At 40.0% G+C, this 24937-nt stretch overlaps 2 protein-coding genes and 1 pseudogene across 4 annotated transcripts in view; 1 reads left to right on the top strand and 2 right to left on the bottom strand.

Moving 5' to 3' along the window:
* UBAC2 (UBA domain containing 2) overlaps positions 1-24937 on the top strand; it is a 151187-nt gene that overhangs the window by 21804 nt on the left and 104446 nt on the right. For all 3 annotated transcript variants that reach the window (XM_067712918.1, XM_067712917.1, XM_067712916.1), the window contains 3 exons: positions 1056-1183; positions 3340-3459; positions 4324-4433. In XM_067712918.1, the coding sequence (XP_067569019.1) occupies positions 1056-1183; positions 3340-3459; positions 4324-4433 (358 nt within the window). The remainder of the gene's footprint in view (positions 1-1055; positions 1184-3339; positions 3460-4323; positions 4434-24937) is intronic.
* Positions 80-558, bottom strand: LOC137210870 (small ribosomal subunit protein bS18m pseudogene; annotated as a pseudogene).
* GPR18 (G protein-coupled receptor 18) lies at positions 8543-9603 on the bottom strand. The gene has a single exon (XM_067713146.1). The coding sequence runs from the start codon at positions 9601-9603 to the stop codon at positions 8587-8589; it is 1017 nt and encodes a 338-aa protein (XP_067569247.1). The 3' UTR covers positions 8543-8586.

Genomic DNA, 24937 nt, shown 5'->3' with positions numbered 1-24937 from the left:
ATTTAGCCTATCACTTCTCTACTCAAAGGTTATTAAATCTTACAGTCTGAGCCAGTATTACCACCACACAACTGTAAAATAAATTTATTGATGATAACTCTATAGAATTTACTCCCTGTATTTGATGTTACAAACTTTAGGGTCTTTGAGATATGCAGGATCCTTGTATGTAACTGGCATAAACCCCATTATTTGAGCTCTCTTAATTGCTTTTGTGATTTCTTTTTGTTTCTTCCCACGAAGACCTGCTATGTGCCTTCCATAAATGCATCTAGTAAATGGAGAAATAAACTGGGATAAAAGCTGTACATTCTTATAATCTACACGTTTTCCACACAAGATAGATTTTTTCAGAGGCTCCTTATAAGGATTTTCCATTGGAACAGGCAGGTCCTCATTGCTGGTTGCCTGTTTATATTGTGAACAACTTCTCCACAGCACTGCATGAGCCCCAGAATCTGTGAGGCAGACAGCAGCCGTTAAGAAGTGCGTTAACGTTCCCCTTCCTAGCCCACTGCAGAGGGCTACCATAGCTGCCATGGTTCGTTGCTCTTCCTCTGCGTGAGATTTAGACAAGGCTCCAGGGTGCCCGTGGTGGAAAATCTCAGCAGACCACTGCAGGCAGCAATGTTAGCACTTTTAACCGCCTCTTAAATTTCTTAAAGTAAATGTTTATGTACGTGAATCCCAGTCATGCTCAGGAGCTAACTGATCAGTTTGATAGAAAACATACTCCCCTGTCTATTTCTCTATACTTTGGTGACCGTTTTCTGAAAAGGTATTCCATGGAAGTAAACTTGGTTTGGTCTCGTCTAAGAGCCAGATGATAGTGGAGCCTGCATCAGCCGATTTCGCTTGTTTTCCAGTGCCCTTTGATCACTTACCTCTGCAGGAAGATGTTTTGGAAATATATGTTAATAAGAATTAAATTCCAGAGTGTGTGAACTTTGTCTTCATTCTAATTCAAAAGAAGTGAATTCTCTTGCTTTTCAGTCGTGTGGTTTTTAAAATCTTAGGGACAGTCATTCTGAAAGCAGTTTCGTTTTTCCCTCCAGACAAAGCACCTGTGTCCAAGGGTCTTTTACTGGTCCCCAGTGCCCTGTCCCTCCTGCTGGCCCTCCTCCTTCCACACTGCCAGAGGTTCTTTGTGTACGACCTTCAGGCAGTCAAGGACGACTTCCAGGTGAGCTCCGCTCCACTGGCCTCTGGGAGGGGAGAAGGCAGGCCTTCTTCTTTGATTTACCTTTCTTCCTGCCATTCTTAGTCTCTCAAAGCCTCTAAATTTGTAAGAAATATTATTTATTATTAATATTTCCACTAACAAGTAACTTCTCTAGTTGTATTTATTGATAATTTCAGCAAAGCAGGTTGTAATGAAGCAGTGCAGTATTTCCTTTTACACATCTCTTTTCAGCTTCAGTTTTTACTCATGGAAATGCAATTTTTAATTTCAAGAGAATTAAACAATGTTAAATGTGTTTTTTGTATGATTAGCATGCATACTTAACATTTTCAAAAACTTGCCTCAGTTTGAATATCTGTTAGAGGAGCTAAGCTCTCTCAGCTCTAATAGATTGAGAGTCTGTGAATTACTTTTATAGTGGTAGTTAAACCAAGTAGGAAATTTCTCTTGGGTTTTTGCTGGTGGGAAGAGCAGAAGTCTGTGGCTTTCAAGATTTATGGGTTGATCACATGAAAAATGCTGGTGCTGGGTCTTGTCTGTGAGTTGGAGTGCAAAAGGGGTGTTCCGGTACCATTTCCAGCTCGGCAGGGATTTCCCCATACCAACAATAAGCAATTCTCAGACACCAACTTGGGTGTCCTACAGTTGAACTCAGTTCTGATGCCATCTTCCCAGAGAGCATCAGATTCCACAGGGTTAGGGCTCAGTCCCACAGGACTGCCCACTGCGCTCGCACTTCAGATGCCAGTCACCAGCCCAGGTGGTTACTTGGACTTCTGACCGAACGGCTATAAATCAGAGTTCCCACGACCCCCTCCCTGGGCTCAATTAATTTGCTAGAACAGTTCACAGAACTCAGAGAAACATTTTATGTACTGGATTACCAGTTTATTATTAAAGGATATAGATGAACATCCAGATGGAAGAGATGCATAGGGCAAGGTAAGGGGAAAGGGTGCGGAGCTACCGTGCTCTCTCTGAGCCCCACTCTCCTCAGATCTTCACATGTTCATCACCCAGGAAGTTCTCAGAACCCTGTCCTTTTGGGTTTTTATGGAGATTCATTACATAGGCAGGATTGATTAACACTGGCCATTGGCAGTTGATCCACCCTCCAGCCCCTCTTCCTCCCCGGAGGTCAGGGTGTGGGACTGAAAATTCCGACCTTCTAATCACAAGGTTGGTTCCCCTGGAAGCCAGCCCCCATTCTTAGATGCCTCCAAAAGTCACCTCATTAACATGACAAAAGACACCGTTATAGCTTTCTTCACTTTGTAAATTCCAATGGCAAAGACCAAAATATATTTCTTATTATAAATCACAATATCAGAGAGTGTTAGTGCAAATTATGGTTATAACCTGCCACTTTTCTTTGCTAAATACTTGATTAGCCATTTTAAGCATGATAATCCACTCTTGAGCACTGACATCTTTTCTTCATAGGGATGTCATTAATGCCATTGCTTCGGTGGGCTTTGCCAAGTTCCTGTGATTCAGTTATTTATCCATACTGCTGCTTTCTGTTGGAATATAATAGAGCTTCAGTATGATTTCAGTTGCTGTAACACAATGATTCTTAATCCTGTCTGCACAGTAGAATCACCTACATAAAGTGTTTTTTTTTGTTGTTGTTGATGCCAAGACCTCACCCTAGACCAGCTGAGTCAGGGAGCCTAGTGGTGGGGCCTGGGCATTGGTGTACTTTTTTAGAAAGATCCCCAGGGGATTCTAGCATATGGCCAGCCCTGAGAACCACTGCTGTAAGGCAATGTCAGGGCCCTGTGGCCCTGAGTTGGTACCTTTCTGTTTGGGGGGTTAATTTGGTTCACCTGGCTAAGTTGGCAACAGTCCCCTTCTCCTGCACCACTTTGTGGGCATTTGTGCTCTAGAGGTGGGACCTGCCTGGATGGAGGACAGTCACCCTCTGTCTAGGAGTGCAAATAGCCACACTCTCCTGGCAGAACCTCTTAAGGAGCCCTCAGTGTGCATTTCTAAGAGCTGCTACAGAGATATGGAGAGTTTCAGTTCTACCTTGGGGAATCTGAGCTTAGAGTATTAAAAATAAGCAGTATAATGTAAACGTAATAAATGTGCCAAGGAAGAGACCTGAACAAATCTTACTCCTATTTGTTATTCTTTTTTAAATCCCCATCTAGATTTGGCGGTTGATTTGTGGAAGAATAATTTGCCTTGATTTGAAAGATACTTTCTGCAGTAGTCTGCTTATTTATAATTTTAGGATATTTGAAAGAAGATATGGAAGCAGAAAATTTGCAGTAAGTTTTTATGTATTTTCCCTTTGCTACTTAGGTTATAGAAAAAAATGTTTCTGTTTTCTTGTTTTTAAATAGTTTTATTTTGTTAAGCTTGGTGTTTCATTAACAATTATCTTTTTTTACATGATCCTCTGTCTGATTTGGAACATGGACATTAACCAAAGAAAAAATTTAAATTTAAGCGATTAGCATAATAAAATAATAATGATGATAATAGATAATAATATCAGTGTGAGTGGGCAATAACTTTTTTTTTTTTTGGCTGCACTGAGTCTTTGTTGCCGCACGCGGGCTTTCTCTAGTTGCGGCGAGTGGGAGCCACTCTTCGTTGCGGTGCACGGGCCTCTCATTGCGGTGGCCTCTCTTGCTGCGGAGCACGGGCTCCAATCACGCGAGCTTCAGTACTTGTGGCTCACGGGCTCCAGAGCACAGGCTCAGCAGTTGTGGCACACAGGCCCAGCTGCTCTGCGCATGTGGGATCCTCCTGGACCAGGGCTCGAACCTGTGTCCCCTGCATTGGCAGGCGGATTCCCAACTACTGCGCCACCAGGGAAGCCCAGCGATAACCATTTTAATAAGGATTTTTATTTTAATAAAATTCTAATCACTTATTTTGCTTAATGGTTTGTGTATTAGTTGTAAAAATAAGTCATGCTATAAATATCTTTTCTTCAACATACTTAGAAATTATGGAAGTTAATACATTTGACCAATATGGTTTTACTCCCTCACTTTGAAAAGTCTATTCAAACAAAAAACAAACTTTAAAAAATATATATATACCTGAGCTGGTTCTAATTAAATAAATGTTAGTTTATTTTTAGAAGACTCCTCTCTATAATGTTCTTCCTGTTTTATTTTTAGTCCTTTCTGCTGGGTTCCTGGGTTTTGTCGGCAGTGGGTGACTTTATCCTCGTTGAAGCTGTGCGGTATTCCTTTGGTATCACTGCAGCCAGGAATTTGCCTTCTGGATTGTAAGTAGCTCTCAAATATTAGCTTAATTCATAACTACTTAAATCTGACTTAAAGCATTATTACACATGAAAGTCAGTAAGAGAATATTTTAAACTTTTAGATATAGTAAAATTGATTTTATATGTAAAAATTCTAGTGTATACTTAACATTTTCATTATGTTCTTGACACAGAATCTGTTTTACACTCACTCTTTTTTTTAGCTTTCAAATCTCATATTTTAGAGAATTTTTAATGAATTTTCTCTTCTGGTCCTGAAGATAGAATTGTGTTTTCATAGTGAAATTTTGTCTTTGTAACTTTGTTAACTAATTAAACATAAAAATACAAAATTCAATTAATTAGATTAGGAAGCAAAATTTATTTGTCTGAAGTTAAGCTTCTGAAGAATGATGCTTTTCTTAAATTATATTGTTTATATATTTCCACCAAAGGTAAAAGAAAATCAGTATATAGGTTATAACTTTGTAGCCAATCTGCAGTGGGCAACCTAACTCATAGAGTGTCTGTGCTTTCATATTGTGTTGGTCTTCTTTAAAAACAAAATGAGAAAACATGTATTAGTTTATGAAATGATTGGCATTTAGGAGCAGAGTTGTTAGCACATATAAATGCCTTTAAAGCATCTCTGAATTAAGTTTCTGAGACAGTTTTTAAGATATGAGATACTATAAAATAAAGGTAACATATTTAAAATTTGTGTGTACTAACTTCAGCCTTATTTTAATTTTCAGTATATATTTTTGAGAACTGTTAGGCTATTGCAAGTACCTTGATTTAGATTCACTTTGTATCTCTATTTTTAAAATACGGTTAGTGATCTTATAGCTCTCACACTTACATTGTTAATATTTATGGTAATAGCTGCCCTTCGTGGGATTTACTGAATTATTGGCATGAGTATTGATGTTTAGTTGTCTTAATAATGTATGATTCTGAATAATATTTTAATGGAGACACATAAAGTTCTGTGTCATAATTATGCAGTTTTTTAGTTTTACGGGTTGTAATTGCAGTTAGACTAAGAAGTTTAAGTTGACTATTCTGCTATTGTGGTAAATAGTGTAGTCATTAGGAATGATTCCATGTTGATTCAGAAAAGAAGTAGCATTACTAAATCATTAGTTTTCCCCTAACGTTTCTCATTGAGGCCAATTCTTTTTGGTTCTTTATAAGGCCTACTGAGTTGTAGAAGGGTTATGTGTATCGTGTATGTTTGTGTTAGAATAAATTTAGTGGATGGGTAGTAACATAGCTTTTAATTCTTATTTACATCGTCCCCTTGTGTGATGACTTTTATTTTCTATTGCACATAGAGTTGAATGACAGTTATTTCTTTGAATGAATGACACTTATTTCTTTATGGAATCGTGACTGGTACATATAAGGAAGATTGATTCAATTTTGAAGTTGGTGGCAATGTTTTTACTAATTCTTAAGGCCAGAAGGCTTTTACCTATTTAAATCTTAGCTAGTAGCAAGAATTGAAAATTTGAGTAAATTCAAAAGTTATAGGATCCCCTTTGAAAGACAGTGTGAATGTTAATTCAGACATCACCTCAATGAGAATATATTTCTCTTTCCTTTTAAATCATGAAACATTATAACATGGCTTTTTTGAATCTTGACGCGTTCTCAAACATAGACTTCTTGGAACCTAAATCTTTACTTCAATAAACTTTGCATTTTGTAAATATATCTTTTATTTGATGGTAAGCAAAGCTTCAAAAACTCAGGAGAGGAAACTTTTTTAGTCAATGTGTTTTATAATTTGCAGTGTTTTCCACATAATGTCTTGTTACCTTTTTCTTTCTCATCAATGCCAAGTTGATGAGAAAGAATTGCACTTCCTGCAATTCTTCACTTCCTATTTAATTCTCTCTCTCTCTTTTTTAACCTCACCACTATTAAAACTTCTCTTATAAAGGTCACCAGTATCCAACTAATTTCTAAAGCCAGTGGCTTGTTTTCACTTGTCTTATCTGACCTTTCAGTGGCACATTAAATACTTTTGACATCCCGTTATTTCATGAAATAACCTGCTCGCCTGAATCCTAGCACCCTACTCTCTCCTGGTCCTCTTTGACCTCCTTTACTCTTTGCAGCTCCTTTCTCAAGCTTACTCCAAGTGCTCTCTCTGTGCCGTCGCGTCCACCCCCATGACTTCAACTACAGTTAGCATCTGTTGTTTGTTTCCCAGCTCTCTATTTCCAGTCCATATTGCTTTCTTGATCTTTCTTCAGTCATATTTCCTAGTGACTTCTAAGACTCAAGGAAAATTCATCATGTTCAGAAGCTCTTACCTCCTCTGATCACCTCTCTTTTTGCACTCTCATCTCCTCCTCCTTCTGTACTCCTTATTTTAATTAAAGGCATTTTCATCTACTCAGTCATCCAAGCTGGAAATCTTTCCCTCTTCTCATCAGTGGCGTAGGGCACCGACTTTTATTCATTCGAAGTCCTATATAAGTCAGCTTTTCATCGCATCTCCTTGACTCCTTCTGTCATTATCCCAGTCTTAACTAGCCTTTTCTTGCCTAGATTTTTGCAGTAACTCTCCAACTAGTCTTCCTATCAATTCCAAAGTATTTCATGCAATGTTTTCAGAAGCTGTCTTTCTAAAATACAAGTTTGACCATGCTAATCTTCCTTTTAAAAACCTCTAAGTCCTTATTTTCTTCAGAATAAAAATCAAGCTTCTTCAAGGTGGCATCAGGGCCGTCTAGAATAGTACAGATGGCTTAGGCTTTGCCATCACATAGCCCAATTTACCTGAGATTCCAGCTCTGCCGTTTATTATTTGTGTGTCATCTTGAGCAAGTTACTTCTCTCAACTTCCCTCATCTGTAAATTGGGGCTCATACTCTGTAATTCACAGGGCAGTGGAGGGAACTAAGTAAGGTCACCTATGCAGACATCCTAGCAGTAGCAGCCTCCCCACCCCATATATTGTTGTTTGTTTCTTTCCCTTCAAAGCCCTCATAATCTGACCCCAGTCCAATGTTTCAAGCCACTCCCCCATCAGTCATTCAGCTTTCTTAACATGCTATGTATTTGTATTCTCGTACCTGCTGGTTTTCTTTCTGCACCCTGTTGCCCTTTGGCAGGACTAATTGTCCTTTTTTAAAATAAATTTATTTATTTTATTTATTTTTGGCTGCATCGGGTCTTCATTGTGGTGCGCGGGCTTCTCATTGCGGTGGCTTCTCTTGTTGCGGAGCACGGTCTCTAGGCCCACGGGCTTCAGTAGTTGTGGCACGTGGGCTTCAGTAGTTGTGGCATGTGGGCTCAGTAGTTGTGGCTCGTGGGTTCTAGAGCACAGGCTCAGTAGTTGTGGCGCATGGGCTTAGTTGCTCTGCAGCATGTGGGATCTTCCTGGACCAGGGCTCGAGCTCGTATCCCCTGCATTGGCAGGCAGATTCTTAACCACTGCGCCACCAGGGAGGTCCCCCCACCCCGACTAGTGTCAAGTAGAGTCTGGTGCATACTCGGCTCTCAGTAAGTGTTTATTGAATGACTATAGTCTGTTTCCAAAGGAAAATGAATTTAGAGTAGGTGGGGGCTGATGGCAATGGCCTTTACAGCACCCTCAGGTGCTTGCTTCTGCAAATTTTGCTCTGCATCAGTAACAGTGATGAGTTGAACATAGTTGTTTGTGTAGGAATCATGGAAGTTTGGTGTTTAGAATACAAAGTACTGGATTTAGACCACCAATTCGGAGTATAAATTAGACCAAAGGGAGCTGCATCTAGTTGGAAAATAATTCAATCAAATTATTTCAAACAGTAGCTCCAATATTTTGCCTGCTGACCTGATTGACATCATGACTCACCTGCACATAGAATTAAATCCAAAAAGTCAACTATGTATTTAGATAAGGCTTGAATATGAAACACGAATTGGATGCTTTTCTCCCAGTAATTCATGAAAATGTTTTATACAGGTTTTAAAAGTAAAGATAATGAATTTATTAAAATACTTTAGTGTATTTAATTATGCTGCCGCAATAATAAGATCTCACAAAGGAGGAAGAGTTCTTAAAGTTTATTATTTGTTTTTGGGAGAGAAGGGACTTGATGATATCATACAGAATATCCACTGACCCTAAGTTAGTAAAGTGAATTTAAAGAGATCGAAGACAAACAATGACCGTTCATAACATTTCACTGTTTATGTTGCTTAGGGACCGTAAACTACCCGAGCGGAAGCTCTTTCTGCGCACGCTCCGAAGATAATTGCGGTATAGCATGACACTAATGACTCGAGCCTGAAATTGTTTTGAAACAATGTAGTAGAGAATCACATCCAGACAGGTGCTGAGGTTCATGAGGAAGGTGGCAAAGGCTCCCCACGGGTTGTAGCTGTTCTCCTCCCCTCCCAGCATCAGGAAAGCAAAGCAGATGTGGAAAGGCATGAAGCAGACGAGCACCTGCACCATGAGCGTGATAATGATCCGTATAGACTTCTTCTTGACTTTTGGCTTCAGCTTAGATGTCTTACCGTGAAGGAGACTATGAATAATGACCAAGTAGCACCCAATCATGATGAACAGAGGAATCAAGAAAAAGAAAATCAGTCGAGTGAAGTTCAGCGCATTAATAGCTTTTAAGTGGATGATGTCAGAAATCTTGAGGCAGGTGGCAGGGTTGGAGGCTTTATCTGGGTCTTCATAGAGCAGTAGGAGTGGGATGGTGGTTGTCAGGGTCATTATCCAGACTCCCACACACGCTAGCATGGCCTTGCATGTGTTTTTAAGTTCCTTGGTGTATTTCGGCTGTACAATGGCCATGTATCTGTCGGCACTAATGAAAGCAAGAAGCCATAGAGCAATACTTGGATAAAACACTGTGAGAGCCCCAAGAATCTGGCAGAAGTACTCTCCAAACGGCCATTCACCTTTTGCATAATAAAACATTCGAAAGGGTAAGCTCATTATAAATATCAAGTCCAGTAGTGCCACATTCATCATATAGATGGTTACGGTGGTTCTCTTCTTGGTGGTACAACTGAAAACCCATAAGGCAGTGACATTAACGAATAAGCCAGTTATGAAGATACAGCTGTAGAAGACAAGGGCTGCTATTTTGTATTCGTCTGGATACGGGTCGATAGAAGGGCCAGGTTGAGCTTGACTGTGAGGGGTGGTCATCTTATAGCTTGTTGTGGGCATGACACTTAGAAACTGTAAAATAGTTAAGAATAGGAGGAATAAAACTCTTGTTGAAAAAATAAATGCTTAACATTCTCACACTCGACTTGGCATATCAGTGGATTTTAATTTTGACAGTATTTTATGTCATAGAGTCAATATATGTGTCTTAGTATTTATTAAGAAATACACTCCCTAGGTATTATTACTAATATGTACTAACATATCAGTGTATTAAGATGGTCTGGTGTGTCATGATGCACTGGCAAATGTATTCATTTTCTCTCTGTAGTGTGAAATTGGGTAGCAATTGTGCCTGTGGTAGGTATCCTTTGTTTGGGACTAATTGGGGAAAGACCATTCTGAAGTTTGAATCTTAGAAAATATTGATAGTTTGCCACCTTTTATCATCTTCATTCTGTTTCAATATTTGGTAACCCAGATTGGTAATGTCCAAATAATGAATTTTTACTCATTAAATATAATTTTAATATATAAATTATGTATTAGAAAACTAATTAAAAAAACCATATAACTGGTTGCTTACTGAATATTCACAGTAATTCTCATTTGAGAGCAGGAACTTTTCCTTTTTACTGCTAAATCCCCACTGCCTGATGAGTACATAGTAGATACTCAGTAAGTGATATTTGCTGAATTGATGGATAAGTGAAGGAAGGAAACTTTGGCAGGGTGACCCAGAGCAAGCACTCACTAGTTTGTCAATGAAGGCTTGCTTAATTGGCCATTAAACCATTTTGTTTTTTTTAAGTGGCAAACGCTTCTTCATAGTATTATGTTTTCTCTAGATTATCATAGGTCTAGAAATAGCAGTGTCTTGTGCCATGGTATACAGATCAAGAACTTTTACTCTCTCTGGTTTTTTTTTGGCCACACCTTGCGGCATGAGGGGTCTTAGTTCCCCGACCAGGGATCGAACCCATACCCCCTGCACTGGGAGCGCAGAGTCTTAACCCCTGGACTGCCAGGGAAGTCCCACAAGAACTTGACTCTTAAAACAATAGATGGGCTAGTTTTTAATGCACAATTGGGAGTGCCTAATGCTGAGTCTTCCAGATGGTGTTTACCAGTGCCCCAGAAGCGGATTACACTGCTGCAGTGGTGCACGGAGAGCAACACCTTGAGAATAAGATATTGCTAGTATAGTAACTTTCACGCCCTCACTCTACCGAGATCCAGAAGTGTAAGTATTATTTGTCAAATTTAATTTTAAAAAAGGAATATCAAAGACAAATAGTTATTAGTAAGAAGTCACTCAGTAACTTTATGTGTTTGCAGAAACTAATTTCCACCCCCGCCAAATGCCCATTTCTACTGGAAGGGAGTTTAGCTGTGACCCCCTCAGTGTGAAATTTCTATCACCCACGATATAACATCAACAACAGTGATTTTAAAAATAGACTCGCTGCAAAGAGATGGAACCTTGTGGCATCCCCCTTGAAATATGGAGGTGTAAGAAAAGTTTCCCTCAAAAATGTCACTTTGCAGAATGGTCTCTCTCTCATTCAGCCCTGAGTCTCTCTTTAGTGAAAACTGGGGGAGGTTAGCCATCTGGTAGTGGCATCATGGGCTGTAATTTAAAATTAATTTGAGCAGTTGCTGAGGACAAACACAAGGTATGAATTTGTTTTCTTCTCCCTCTTTTCTTCCCTTCCTACCTTCCTGACTAGCGAGTTTGCCAGATATTTAGGTTAAATATGATTTTGGAGTAGAATTCTATATATTTAAAAGACTGTATTTATTAAAATTTCCAAATATTGTGTTGACTAGAATATTAATTTCTCTAAAATGAGAAAAATACTACATAGAAAAATTAACTCTCTAGTATTATCATACAAAGGAAAATAATTTTAGAGACTTAACTCATTATTAACTTTCCATGAATTTTTAAATAGTAAAAATTGTAATGTAAATGACATTTTGTATCCTTTTTTCTTTTGTATCAGAACTCCCTCCACCCATCCTTATTCCCGAATTTTGTCACATAAATTCCTTACTTACAAACCATTTTTGAGTAAATCTTTTTCCCCTCATTGGGTTCAAGCTGACTTTATGTCACCAACAGTTGTGTTCATTTGCTTAAGGTTAACTAAAATACGTGTGATGCATGTGTTTTAAAGGCATTACCATACAGGTTGTACTCTGTACACATGGATAAATTTTTGGATAAATATTGAAAAGTGATTGGTTTTTAAGTCAGCATTTTAAAAGCTTTAGATTCCATGATTAGCTATAGTCTTTTCTTAAAAGACTAAGTACATACTGTGAAACAATGTAATTGAAACCAGGTGACAAAGACTCCTAAAGATATTTATGATTTATTGTATCAACATTTTCTTTAAGTTTAAAAAACTTACATTTACTATTAAGGTAAAACAGTATTGAAAATAAATGAAACAACATGTTAATAATGTAGGAAGATGACAGTATATCCCATTTGAGGGTCCTTCACCAACATAGTTTCAGTAATATATTGTTAAAATAAAACAAGGATTTTGAGATTTAGTAAATAAGTACAGCATTATTTCTGATAATCTGTGATGAAGTTAATTAAATGCTACTTACCTCCTGTCCATCAAAAGGCTGTGTTTGAGAGGAACATTTCTCAGTATACCCAGTTCTGTAAAAGGGATTTCTTTGAGTTGCTTGTGTTAAAATAGCTCTTTCTAGAACTGGTATATTTAAGAAATGCTGTATTTCTTTTGTTTTAGGTTCTTCCGTTGCTTTAAGAAGTTGTTTCAAATATAATACTCGGTATACGAGTTGGTACTTGTTCAGCTGTAATTGCTGCTTTGTCTCTTTCAGGAAGTACTCTCTGAAATAAGGCTTTTTCAACTTATGACTTTGCCCTGGATGTGGTTTTTCTCTTTCACAAATGATTTGTTTATGAAGTCATGCTTCGCATAAGCTCCCCATGAAATGATGGCATATATTTAAGAGAATCATACAGAAAGGAGAAAATGTCTTGAGTTTGTTTACTTGGTGCTTAAAGTCTGCATCATCTGTTGAAAGAGAATGAGATTTGATGTTGACTGAATAGAATTCATAGTATAACTTAGTTTCTAAGCTGTGTGACTTTGTCTAGTTAATTAAGCACTCTGAGCCTTTGTTCCTGCTTAGTTTCTATAGTGCTAAAATAGAGATAATACCCATATGGTAGGATTTTGAGGACTCTAAACCAGAGAAGTCCAAGGGCTAACCTGGCACCTAGTAGGTAACTTCCAAACAGCGTTAACCCTTTACTACAAAGTTCCTAAAATCATTGAATATCCACTTTTTACTGCTAAACCATTTCTTTTTTTTTTTTTTTTTGCGGTGTGTGGGCCTCTCACTGTTGTGGCCTCTCCTGTTGCGGAGCACAGGCTCCGGACGCGCAGGCTCAGCGGCCATGGCTTACGGGCCCAGCCGCTCCACGGCATGTGGGATCTTCCTGGACCGGGGCACGAACCCATGTCCCCAGCATCGGCAGACGGACTCTCAACCACTGCACCACCAGGGAAGCCCTAAACCATTTATAAATGGTAGAAATTTTGGGACCCTCAATTATTTGCTTCTGCTTTGCATATACCTTTACCTACTTTGGTTTGCTTTATTTATTAAGTCCCCAATGCTTCATATCCCTTTTCTGTCACATGGACGTCTAGAAGTAATTCCTTTTGCGAAAACATCCCTACAAATTGTTAAGAACTTTGGAAGTCTTTAGTGGAATAATTTACATATTAGGAGTATTTTAACCTAAGAAGGGAAGTGAAACCAACGAAAAGGGAAGTGGGCAACCCCAATCATTGCCTGCCTGCCTAGTTACATTAAAGTTTTTACTTTCTCTTTTCTTTAAAAAAAATCATAATTTCATTTGCTTGTACTAAAATTTTAATTATCTTTATACTTGGTTATGCGTGATTTATCAGCCTTTAAAAGGTACATGAACTTAACTGGTGTTTTAATTTAAGACAGTTTGAGGGCACATGCTCCTTTTTTTTTTCCTCAGACAAAACCGTAGTAAATCTGTGACTTATAAATTGTTTAAATCCTTTCCTTTGGTGATTAAAGTACTTTTGATTATGTTAATGCCAGAGTAATGGGTTTTAGAAGCACAAGCAACAGCCGCAGCAACTATTTCTTGTGTAAATGAGGATTTGAGGCCCAGAGAGGGCCAGTGACTTGCTGCAGAACTCAGACAACCAGGCCGAGCCTCTTCTGTGCCAAGTTCAGGGCCCTCCCCTTTCTGCCCTAGCTGCTGTAAAGACTTCCCGTTGTGAGGTGATTACATTGACTTATTCACTAGACATGATTTGCTCATTGCTGAATTACAGTAATCAGTTTTTTATACATGGAGTTATGTTTCATATGCAGGCTAGGAGTTTGATATTTCACTTGGAGATAGGAACCTCTTATCTGCAGATCCAATCTTTTCATTGCCTTAATTTCATATAGCCTGTGACAGGTCTTCTAAAATTCAGTATTGATTAGTGTTCTGTGTGCTGCTGAAATCAACAGGCACAGGGAAGGCAGATATCTCATTAAGACAAATCCCCTTGTACACAGGGAGATTCTTTTTTCTGACTTGCCGGTCTCTCAGAGAGAGGCACCCAGGGGCACAGCTGGAAGGTGGGTCCCGCCTTTCTCTCCATCTTAGCCTTACGGGATTTCCTACTCCTGGCCTTTCACAGGCTGTCCCACCAGCAGCTGTGACATCCTTCCCACCGCACTCCCATCTCTTGGCTTGGGCGGCGGCTATTTATCTGAAAAGTGTTAGCTTGGATGCTGCCTTTCCCAGGAAGTTTTCTCTGACCCCTGAAGCTGGTTGGTTATTCGCCCCTGTAAGGTTCCTTAGCACTGGATTCTTACCCCTGTAGTGGCTTGTGTTTGTATTATTATTGGGAGTTTATTTGCCTTTTATCCTTCACTACATTGAGGTCCTTAAGGGTTTGCATGTGTTGTATATGTATGTATTTAACAGTCAGTTAGTAAATACTGGTTGAATGTGTGACTGAAAAAGTAGGTGAAGAAATGGAGGGTCGAATATCCTGAGCCCAGTGTCAGCATCAGGGACACTTTGACTTGCTAATGTGAGGGGAACCCGCCAGTCGCAAGGCAGACTGGAGGCAAGACACACTGTCCTTCTCTCCATGACCCTGCAGCACTTAGCATTGTTGTCTGTGCTCCTGGCTCGTCACACAATAATTTTATGTTGGAAAAGAATTACAGTTAAAAAAAAAATTTCCCCCAAACCATTTGGCAGCAAGTAAGTAAACAACGGATCAAGAATTAAACTTTTGGGGCTTCCCTTGTGGCGCAGTGGTTGAGAGTCCGCCTGCCGATGAAGGGGACGCGGGTTCGTGCCCCGGTCCGGGAAGATCCCACATGCTGCAGAGCAGCTGGGCCCGTGAGCCATGGCCGCTGAGCCTGCGCGTCCGGAGCTTGTACTCCGCAACGGGAGAGGCCACAACAGTGAGAGGCCCGTGTAGCAAAAAAAAAAAAAAGAAAAGAATTAAACTTTTATAGTGTCTGGTTTGCCTCTTTAATACTTGAACCTAATGAAATTTTTATTCAAATAGAGGAGCTTATCTCATTCGGGGACCAATATTCATGCAGCTTTAATTTCCTTACTTATTTTGGGATATGAATGAAAGAAATTTTTCACCTTGCAAAAGAGGGATTTCACAGAGTTTCCTTCACTTTATAAAGTCATCTGTTTTAGCTCCATTTTTTTTTTTTTTTTTTTTTTTTTGCGGTACACGGGCCTCTCACTGTTGTGGCCTCTCCCGTTGTTAATAGACACAGTAAATCCCCATTATAAAAACATGCTCTTTGGGACTTCCCAGTGGTTAAGAATCCACCTTCCAGTGCGGGGGACACAGGTTCAGTCCCTGGTCGCGGAACTAAGTAAGATCCCACATACTGCGGGGCAACTAAGCCCATGCACTCTAGAGCCCGCTCACCACAACTAGAGAGCCTGTGCGCCACAACTAAGACCCGACAGAGCCAAGTAAATAAATAAATAAATATTAAAAAGAAAAAGAAAACATGATGTTATATCAGAGATTTGTCTATGCCACAGATAAAATTGTATTTCTCGTTCTTAACACGTTTCTCTGTACCTCAGCAAGTGTGAGTGAGGCTTATCCTAGTTCCTCAGACCAGTATTGTGATGAGGGGCCCACTGTAGTTACTGTTTATCTTTCCCAGCTCAGGTGGCCATCAGCACACACAGCCAGAGCAGTTGGTAGACAGCCAGTCCCCAGAAAGGAGAGGTGGTGAGGGACATGGAGGGAGCCCCGAACTAGAGTGAAAATCTTATCATTTGGCCCTGACGGTCTTCCACTTTGATCTTACGGAATCTTTGTGCCATACCCCTTTCTTTTTCAAGCTTGCATCTAAACTCACTGCTCTTTTTTTTTTTTTTTTTTTTGAGGGGCAGATATATTGAATAGTGGTTTCTGGATAAAGAAGACTGAGATACTATTTGTTTAAATCTATTTTATTTTAAATCCAGCAACTTACAACTGTAGTCTTATAGCCAAATTAGTATGGACCTCATTTCCACTTGATTTCCTAAATTGTATTATAAATTTAACATTTCCCAAATTCCTTTTCCTTGGCAATTTTTGTTCAGTTTCACAGACATACGGACAATCAGATGATTACTTACCTCACAGCAAGCAGGTTGAACCCAGATAACCAAAATGATAGATAATTCTAAAAATAAAATTGATCTAAATTGGCAATCAAAGTAGAGTTCCCTAAAGATCTTAAAGATTCTTTCACTTAGAGGATCTTAGGAGAAGGCATCAACATGACAGTGAAATCATTCCTGGACCCACCGAAATCCCAGGCCAAGATTTTGCAGGGTGACGTCTCACTAACTGTGTGGAGAGCCATTCAGTGGTCCCCGGACACAGCCAATTAATTGGAACTCTCTGGTTATTGTGATGTACGTGGCCACCTCCTACAGATTCTGGTCTCACAGTTAAAGGAGACATGTAGAGGGAGATGAGTTTCTAGGGGAAAATATCTAGTGATATGGTGAAGTAGCAGCGTAGAAGAAAAAGGTATTGTGGAGAGTCAGGATTGGTAAAGAAATGAGAGGTGTGTTATTGAGTTACTTAAATCCAAACTTGTATACTGGTGTGTGTGATGGAGGATTTTAGTATCAGGCATCTGTATACTAAAAAGTAACTACATGACTATAGGTTGAAGTTTGTTGGTTTAAAAAGTTACATAGGATTTTTTATTATCTCTGCTATTACTCTTATCTGTATTATCAGAGGTGAACAATCATTAAGCAGAGGTCTAAGTGCTTTACATGCTTCACTGAATTTAATCATTATGCCAACAGCAAAGTATGTTGAGGACACAATAGTTGTATGGATGGTGTAACCCAGGGATATTTACTCAGGAGTCTCAGATTGTGAGATTGTGTTGTACTCTTTCTGTATTATGGTATTGTACTTTGTTTTAGTAAATTTTGTTGAAGTTGGTCCTACTTAATAGAGAATAATCAGAATAGTAATTTGATCTGTAGCAAAAGAATCTTCTGAGGGAATAGACCATCCTTTCCTTTCCCTGTTTCTCACTAATGAGTTGATATTCCCAAGGAAAGATTTTGTAACTGGATTCTGTCAGCCTGTAAGTTTAATTTTGGGAGGGAGATCTCTGCCATTCAGTGAGCCAAAGACTTTTAAGCACTCAAAAATGGGTATATCCAAAAGGTTGATAAACATGTATAAGTATACTGGACCTCATAAGTAATAGGGAAGCGAAAATTAAAACCATAAGAAGGATGTTACTACCCACTCACCAAAATGGCTACAGTGAAAAAGACTAACAACAAGAAGTGCTGGCTGAGTAGTATTCCATTATATATACTCAGCCAGCACTGGAATATTACTTGTCCATAAAAAGAAACGAAACTGAGTCATTTGTAGTGAGGTGGATGGACCTAGAGTCTGTCATACAGAGTGAAGTAAGTCAGAAAGAGAAAAACAAATACCATATGCTAACACATATATATGAAATCTAAAAAACAAAATGGTACCGATGAACATAGTGGCAGGGCAGGAATAAAGACATAGACATAGAGAATGGACTTGAGGACACGGATGGGAATGGGGAAGCTGGGGCAAAGTGAGAGTAACATCGACACATGTACGCTACCGAATGTAAAATAGCTAATGGGAAGCAGCAGTATACCACAGGGAGATCAGCTTGGTGCTTTGCAACGACCTAGAGGGGTGGGATAGGGAGGGTGGGAGGGAGACGCAAGAGGGAGGGGATATGGGGATATATGTATGCATGTGGCCGATTCACTTTGTTGTGCAGCAGAAACTAACACAGTATTGTGAAGCAATTATACTCCAATAAAGATCTATTTAAAAAAAAAGAAAAGTGTTGGTGAGGGTACAGAGCAACCAGGAGCTCTTGCGCCTGGCTGGTGGGAGCTTAAATTTGGAAAACAGTTGGATATTAAGTACTAAAATGAAGATGCATCCACCCTATGACTCACATTCCACTCCTAGGTAGAAATGCGTGTTCCTGTGCACCAGGAGTTAGAGATAAGAATGTTCACAGTAGCATTATTTCTAATCGCTCCAAATTAGGGACAACCCACATGTTCTGCAACTTTAGAGTGGATAGATCAGTTGTGTCGACAAGCAGTTGACTGCTTTTCACAATCAAAATGAATCACATAGAAGGCGCATGGAACAACACAGGCGAATCTTGTGCGTATGGTGTTAAGTGAAAAGAGCCAGACGTGAAGGAATTCATATTGTACGATTCCATTTATATGAATTTCAGAAAGCAGACCAAACTGAAATAGAGTTTAGGGATTCGTGCATAGGGTTGCGGGAGCATGTAATATGTAGGGCACATGGGAGAGCTCCCAGGATGCTGGGAAGTTCTGTTGACCTGAGTGCTAATTATTTTAGTGTTTGTTCTGTGATAATTCACTAATCTGTCTATTTTTGTTTTGCCCTTGTATCTATAAGGGTCTCAATAGAAAACAGCACACTTAAACTAGAATAATTCAAGGGCTTATGTATAAAGATCTAATGACAAAAGAATGGAACCTAGTGACAAAAGGGGGACCTTTGGCAGGACCGTTTCCTTGTTGTGCCCACCACCTTTAGGCCCAAAGAGGTTTAGGAAGGGAGAGGTTACTAGATCCTGGAGGGGTCACCCCTGGAGAGTCAGCTGCCTTGGAAACAGTAAGTGTGAAGTAACAAGGAACAAGGGGAGTAAGTACCCTGGCCTCAGGCTCCTCCTTGCCCAGATGTCCTCTGAGGCGCTAGCAGAACTCAGCAGAAGCCAGGGGGCCCTTGAGCCTTTGGGTGGAATCTGTACCCTCAGCCTCAGGAACAGAGCAGGGTGGAGAAGAGAAAAGAAGCAAGTGGATTTTTCCAGCATGCTGGGTTTTTCTGTATGAGTGTTACATTTTGTATCAAAGAGGCTTCTTTAAAAAGACTGGGTTTGAGGCTATCTGCTTCTTCTAAGCTGTTTCCGTGAGTAATTTTTTTTAAACACCTTGAGTCTCATCTCATCTGTGAATCATCTCTTCTTATCTATGAATCATCTCTTCTTATCTGTGAATCATCTCATTCTTATAGCTTGTGCAAAGTATATGTTTTAGACACCGAATACTAGTTCTCATTGTATTGTTCTCTCCTGCCTCAAATACCTTTTTTTTCTTTGCAGCATATTTTTCCTGGGAATTTTCAGACTGGGAGTGAGTAACAGTGCAAGAGGTCTGTCTATGCTACTCATTAATTAGCTGAGTTATTGTTTTTAAAAGTTAGTTAATTTTCTCTGATCATGACTCTTCCCAGCTGGAAGAAAGGGGAATTTGGATGAGACTTTCTCGAAGGGCTTCCCACCTCTGGCATTATACAGTTCTAAGGAACTCTTCCCACTGCAGTGAGTACTTTATCATTGTCTCCTTTTGAGTTTTTGTAGGACTGGAGATGAGAGACGTAGGATAGTACTTGGGCCTCTGTGCCCTCACAGCTTCTGGGTGGAACCCCAAATGTGTCCAGGAGTCACTTAGTCAGACCTCATTGCAGGGAGCCTTGAATGTGTTTGTTGGTATTTGGGTCCTACTTGAAACTCAGAGCACCCGGAACCCTGTGGGGTTCCCATTAATTCCTGGCCGTTGCCTTCCTTTCATATCCTTTATTGTGTTGATTTCTTTAGTGTGTATTTTTAAAAAATTTTTAAATTGAAGTATAGTTGATTTACAATGTCAGTTTCTGGTGTACAGCAAAGTGATTCAATTATGTGTATATATATATTCTTTTTCATATTCTTTTCCATTATGGTTTATTACAGGATATTGAATATAGTTCCCTGTGCTCTACAGTACGACCTTGTTGTTTACCTTAGTGTATATGTTTTAAATCTTATTTAAAATTTATCTTTAAGTCAACTTAATCTTCTTAACATATTTGATATTCTTTATTCTTTAGACATTTAAACATTTCTAGTAGACTGTTAGATTGTTCCAACTAATTTTCCTATCTACTTTTTCCTTTTTCCTTTAACCATTACTTTTGTAAGTGGCAAGCAGGAAGTGCAGCTGTGAGGATGGGCCGGGTCCAGGGCTGCCCAGCTCCTAAGCCTGCAAGGCTGCCCACTCTGTCACTTGCCCTCCGCCACTCTCTCAGGAGAGCTGTTGTTCTTCGTGGTGGAGAACCTCCCTGAGACATTATAATCAGCCTGCAGAGGAAGACATAAGAATTGTGCGGGCTCTTTGTTTCCTTGGTAATAAATCTGTACTCATCTGCGTTACTCAGAATTGTTGTTTACCAGAACTCTCCCTCTTATGCTTAAAAATTAGTCTAGCCCCAGTGACAAATCAGTTGCATTTTTGCAACCATGGTATCTCCTTATTGCTCATGCTTTTCATATGGATATTCTTTTTTTTTTTTTTGCGGTACACGGACCTCTCACCGTTGCGGCCTCTCCCGCTGTGGAGCACAGGCTCCGGACGCGCAGGCTCAGCGGCCATGGCTCACGGGCCCAGCCGCTCTGCGGCACGTGGGATCTTCCTGGACCGGGGCATGAACCCGCGTCCCCTGCATCAGCAGGCGGACTCTCAACCACTGCGCTACCAGGGAGGCCCCATGTGGATATTCTTTACGAGAAGTTTATGGCTTTTAACTCATATGGCCTCTTGCCATCAACAAGCCGTGCTATCTGTATAGTATCTTAACAGAAAAGGGAAGGAAGTGGGTGGGTAGTACCACCCTCAGAGACCTGCAGGGCAGCCTGCTGGTGTGCATTTGGACGGAGGGACGTAGATCCTTGGCTTCAGCCTTGCCTCTAGTGGAGGATTTATTCTTCTAATGTTAATGTAGTTCTTTATTTGGAGATCAGTAATCCTAGGTTTTTAGAGTTGGGAGTTGGAGGTTTCCATGGCTCTCTCTTTTACAGTTGTGTTTTTATTCATCCCTTGATCGTACTCTCATCTCATGTATTATTCTTCATATTTTGTGTCTGTCTTGTTGACAAGGACCTGGTGCATTCGTCTTCACATGTATCAGAGCACCTAGCATAGTGCTTCACACACAGTAGACCCTCAGTAAATAGGCTTTTTGATTTGACAAGTGTTTGTGTGTTTCTTTTTCTAAAGGAAAGAAAACTATACGGTGTCCCCCCAAAATGAACGCCTAATGTTTCTAAATAGATATGATCACAAAGACAGTATCAAGCAAAAGAGTGAGACAAGAGATAGATTAGAGTTGGTTGAGGAGAGGCCCTAGGGTGAAGGTATTTTGGCAAGATAAATATTTGATGTATCAGAAAAGTTAATACCATTTATTTCATGTAGGAGGACTTACACTCATGTGTAAGCTCATGTATGTTTTCCACTGTTCCATACTGATTGACATCCAAGGTTGTTTTGACATAAACACTGTGCTTTTACTGCCACCTACAGGTGACAGCGGGTCGTGGAGCTCTTCACCTTGACCCGATTTGAAGTCTTGTTGAGATTGAAATCAATGTTTTAAAAGCTGTTAATTGGTAGAAGATAATACATGTATTTTAATGTTAATTTCTCAATATTTCTGTATTATGCAGAATTATATAGTAGACATATCCTTATTCCTCTAAAACGTTTTGGCTTAGAGACCATTTCTGCCTTCATGGGAAGCATTCTGTCGTTTTTAGGAAAGTGTTTTCCTCTGTAGGACCGTGTATTCCTGGGCTAGGGCCTTGAGAAGATTCCACTTTAAATGTTATTTGTGCCTGATGTTCTACTAAGAGTTAAACATAAAGGTGGCCTTGGAACAAATTTGATATGGTTTAAATGTTTTTTAATTGTAGTAAAATGTACACACATGAAATTTACTGTCTTAACCATTTTTAAGGTACAGTTCAGTAGTGTTTGAAGTACATTCACATTGTTGTGCAGCCAATCTCCAGAACTTCTTTCCTCTTCCCAAACTGAAACTCCATGCTCGTTGAACAACTCCCATCCCTCCCTCCAGCACCTGGCAACCACCATTCTATTTTCTGTCAGTGAATTTGCCTACCCTATATACCTCATGTAAGTGGAATCGTACAATATTTGTCTTTTGTGATTGGCTTATTTCACTTAGCATAATGTCCTCAAGGTCCGTCCATGTTGTAGCATGTGTCAGAACGTCCTTCCTTTTTAAGGATGAATAATATTCAGTTGTATGTATATATTACATTTTATTTATCCATTCATCTGCTGATGGATACTTGGCTTGCTTCCACCTTTTGGCTATTGTGACTAATAGATGTACAGATATCTCTTTGAGACCCTCCTTCAGTTCTTTTGGGTATATATCCAGAAGTGGAATTGCTGAGTCATGTGGTAATTCTATTTTTAATTTTTTAAGGAACCACTGTACTATTTTCCGTAGAGCTGTACCATTTTACATTCTCAGCAGCAGTGCACAAGGGTTCCAGTTTCTCCACATCCTTGCCAACACTTTTTTCTGTTTTTTGTTTTGATAGTAGCCATCCTAATGAGTTTGAGATGGTATCTCATTGTGGTTTTGATTTCCATTTCCCTGATGATTATTGACATTGAGCGAGTTTTCATGTGCTTCTTGGCCATTTATACATCTTCTTTACAGAAGTGTCTATTCGGGTCCTTCGCGCATTTTTAAATCAGTTTTTGTTGTTGTTGTTAACACGTAGGAGTTCTTTACATTTTCTGGGTAATGACCCTTTATCAGATACTGTGATTTGCCAGTATTTTCTCTTATTCCATAGGCTGCCTTCTTGCTCTGCTTGTTTCCTTTGATGTGAGGAAGTTTTGGGGCATGGTTTTAGGTCCACCCATTTATCATATTCTCATGATAAGGATGAATTGAAATGCTTTAAAATTTTAAATGTTAAGATAGGGTAGAATAGATTTTCCTCAGTAAAATCCATTTGTCCTTTAGAGACTTTCCCCAGTGACTTAATCTGAAGAGTATTTATCTCCAGTCCTCAACACCTTTCCTTCATCCGGGAGGGTGTGAACAGGGTGAACAGAAACAAGCTGTATCCCAGAATTGGCTCCCTTCAGAGCCTTCCACTTACAAGTGCTTCCTTCCTATGCTCTGGAAATTGTTTGTCTCTATTATTGCAATAATATGAAAATGAAAGAACATTTACCTTTCTGTAGTGTTCTTATTCCCTGCTGGGCCTGATTAATATGTATCAATGATTGCCTTGAAAATGTAGCACGTTTGCAAATGAAATTTGCAAATTACAAATGCTTTGGGAGATATTTTAATAATAGTAGAGCAAAGAAACCCCGGAACACAGTGGCTCAGAGAACACAGGTGTCTGTTTCTCTTTTGTAACATCCCTGGTGGGCAGGTGGGCTCTGTTCTAGGAAGTCATTGGGACCCAGCTGGTAGGGCAGCTCTGTTATCCTCACCATGTGCCCTCCAAGGTTTCCATTTCTAGCAATAGGGAGGAATCAGAAGGGAAGTCCAGGATAAGGGATTGCTCTTTCACCAGGTACTTTGGAAGTTGTAAATGTCACTGCTGCCCATACACCATTGGCAGGAGCTTGGTCACGTGGCCACACCTAATCATAGGGGAGGCTGGGAAACTAGCTTTAGCGAGGGAGCCAAGTCCCTGGAGACAAGGGAGAATGGGTCTGAGGGGAACTGCTAGCAGTCGCCTTCAAAGACCAAGAGCTGTAATACATTAACTGGTTTAGCAAGTTATGGGCTCTGTGATCAACCTATAAAACACTGAAGAGAGAGAACATCAGGTCTTTCTCTTTAGCCTAAACAATCAACTGCAGAGTCACTGAACGGCAGGATTGTTGTTTCGGTAGTCGTGTGTCTGGGAAAGCTAAGGAAAGCCTGTGAGATGGCATTGTGATGTGACTGCCAGTTGACACTGATGTGCTCATGGATGCTGCAGGTAGTATGACAGGGCAACAAGCACGGCTCTGGTGGTCCTCGTCCGCATCAGAACAGGGAGGGGATGCAGACCTGCCATGTGAGGAACAGTTGAGAGAGCAGGCAGTGTTGATCCTGGAGAGGAGACGATGGGGCAGGAGAACAGTCTTCAACTGTTGAAAGGGGCTGCAGTATGAAAGAGGAGTTAAAAATTGGGGGGGTGGGGCATGGCCAAGGGTGAATTAAGACTTCAGAGATGCTGCAGGAGGTTATTGGGCTTGGTAAGCGGTAACTCAGAGGCACTCACTGTCTTGAGGCAAAGTGATTCCCTTGGGAGGTGCTGACTTGCGGACACTGAAGATACTCAAGCAGTGGCTGGAAAAGCACCAGGCAGGGATGTCCAGGAAATACACATTGGGCAGATGGCAGGAGTGAAATCTCCGTGCAAGCCCTTGAAACTCTGAGCATCTCTGCTCGTATGCTCGTCCTTACTGTGGGATTCGCTGGTAGGCTTAGAGAACTAGAGACATTAATAGGAGTCTAGCAGAGGGACAGTGTTTCCCAGGAAGTTCTGTGCAGCCCAGCAGCGGTATAGCAACCTTGTTCTCCTATTCTCTAAATAACAAAGACATAAGTGCTCATTAGTGGATGAATAGATTAAAAAAATATGGTGCGTGTACACACACACACACACCCCGGAGTATTTATTCGGCTATATAAAAAGGAAATCCTGTCATTTGCAGCAACATGGACAGACCTTGAGGGCATTATGCTAAGTGAAATAAGTCAGACAGAGAAAGACAAATGCTGTATGATCTCACTTATATGTGAAATCTTAAAAAAGCTCATAGATATAGAGGATAGATTGACAGAGGTGGGAGGTGGGTGGCAAAATGGGTGAAGGGGGGGTCAAAAGGTATAAAATAAAAATAAATAACTCCTGAGGATCTAACATACAG

This window comes from Pseudorca crassidens, chromosome 18 (genome assembly GCF_039906515.1).
Source record: "Pseudorca crassidens isolate mPseCra1 chromosome 18, mPseCra1.hap1, whole genome shotgun sequence".
NCBI lineage: Eukaryota > Metazoa > Chordata > Mammalia > Artiodactyla > Delphinidae > Pseudorca > Pseudorca crassidens.
The sequence above is the reverse complement of the archived record's forward strand: the minus strand, read 5'-3'. Positions and strand labels throughout refer to the sequence as shown.

Bases quoted from the DNA above. Each gene is read 5' to 3' on its own strand.
- GPR18 (XM_067713146.1), bottom strand. From the start codon at position 9,603: ATGCCCACAACAAGCTATAAGATGACCACCCCTCACAGTCAAGCTCAA.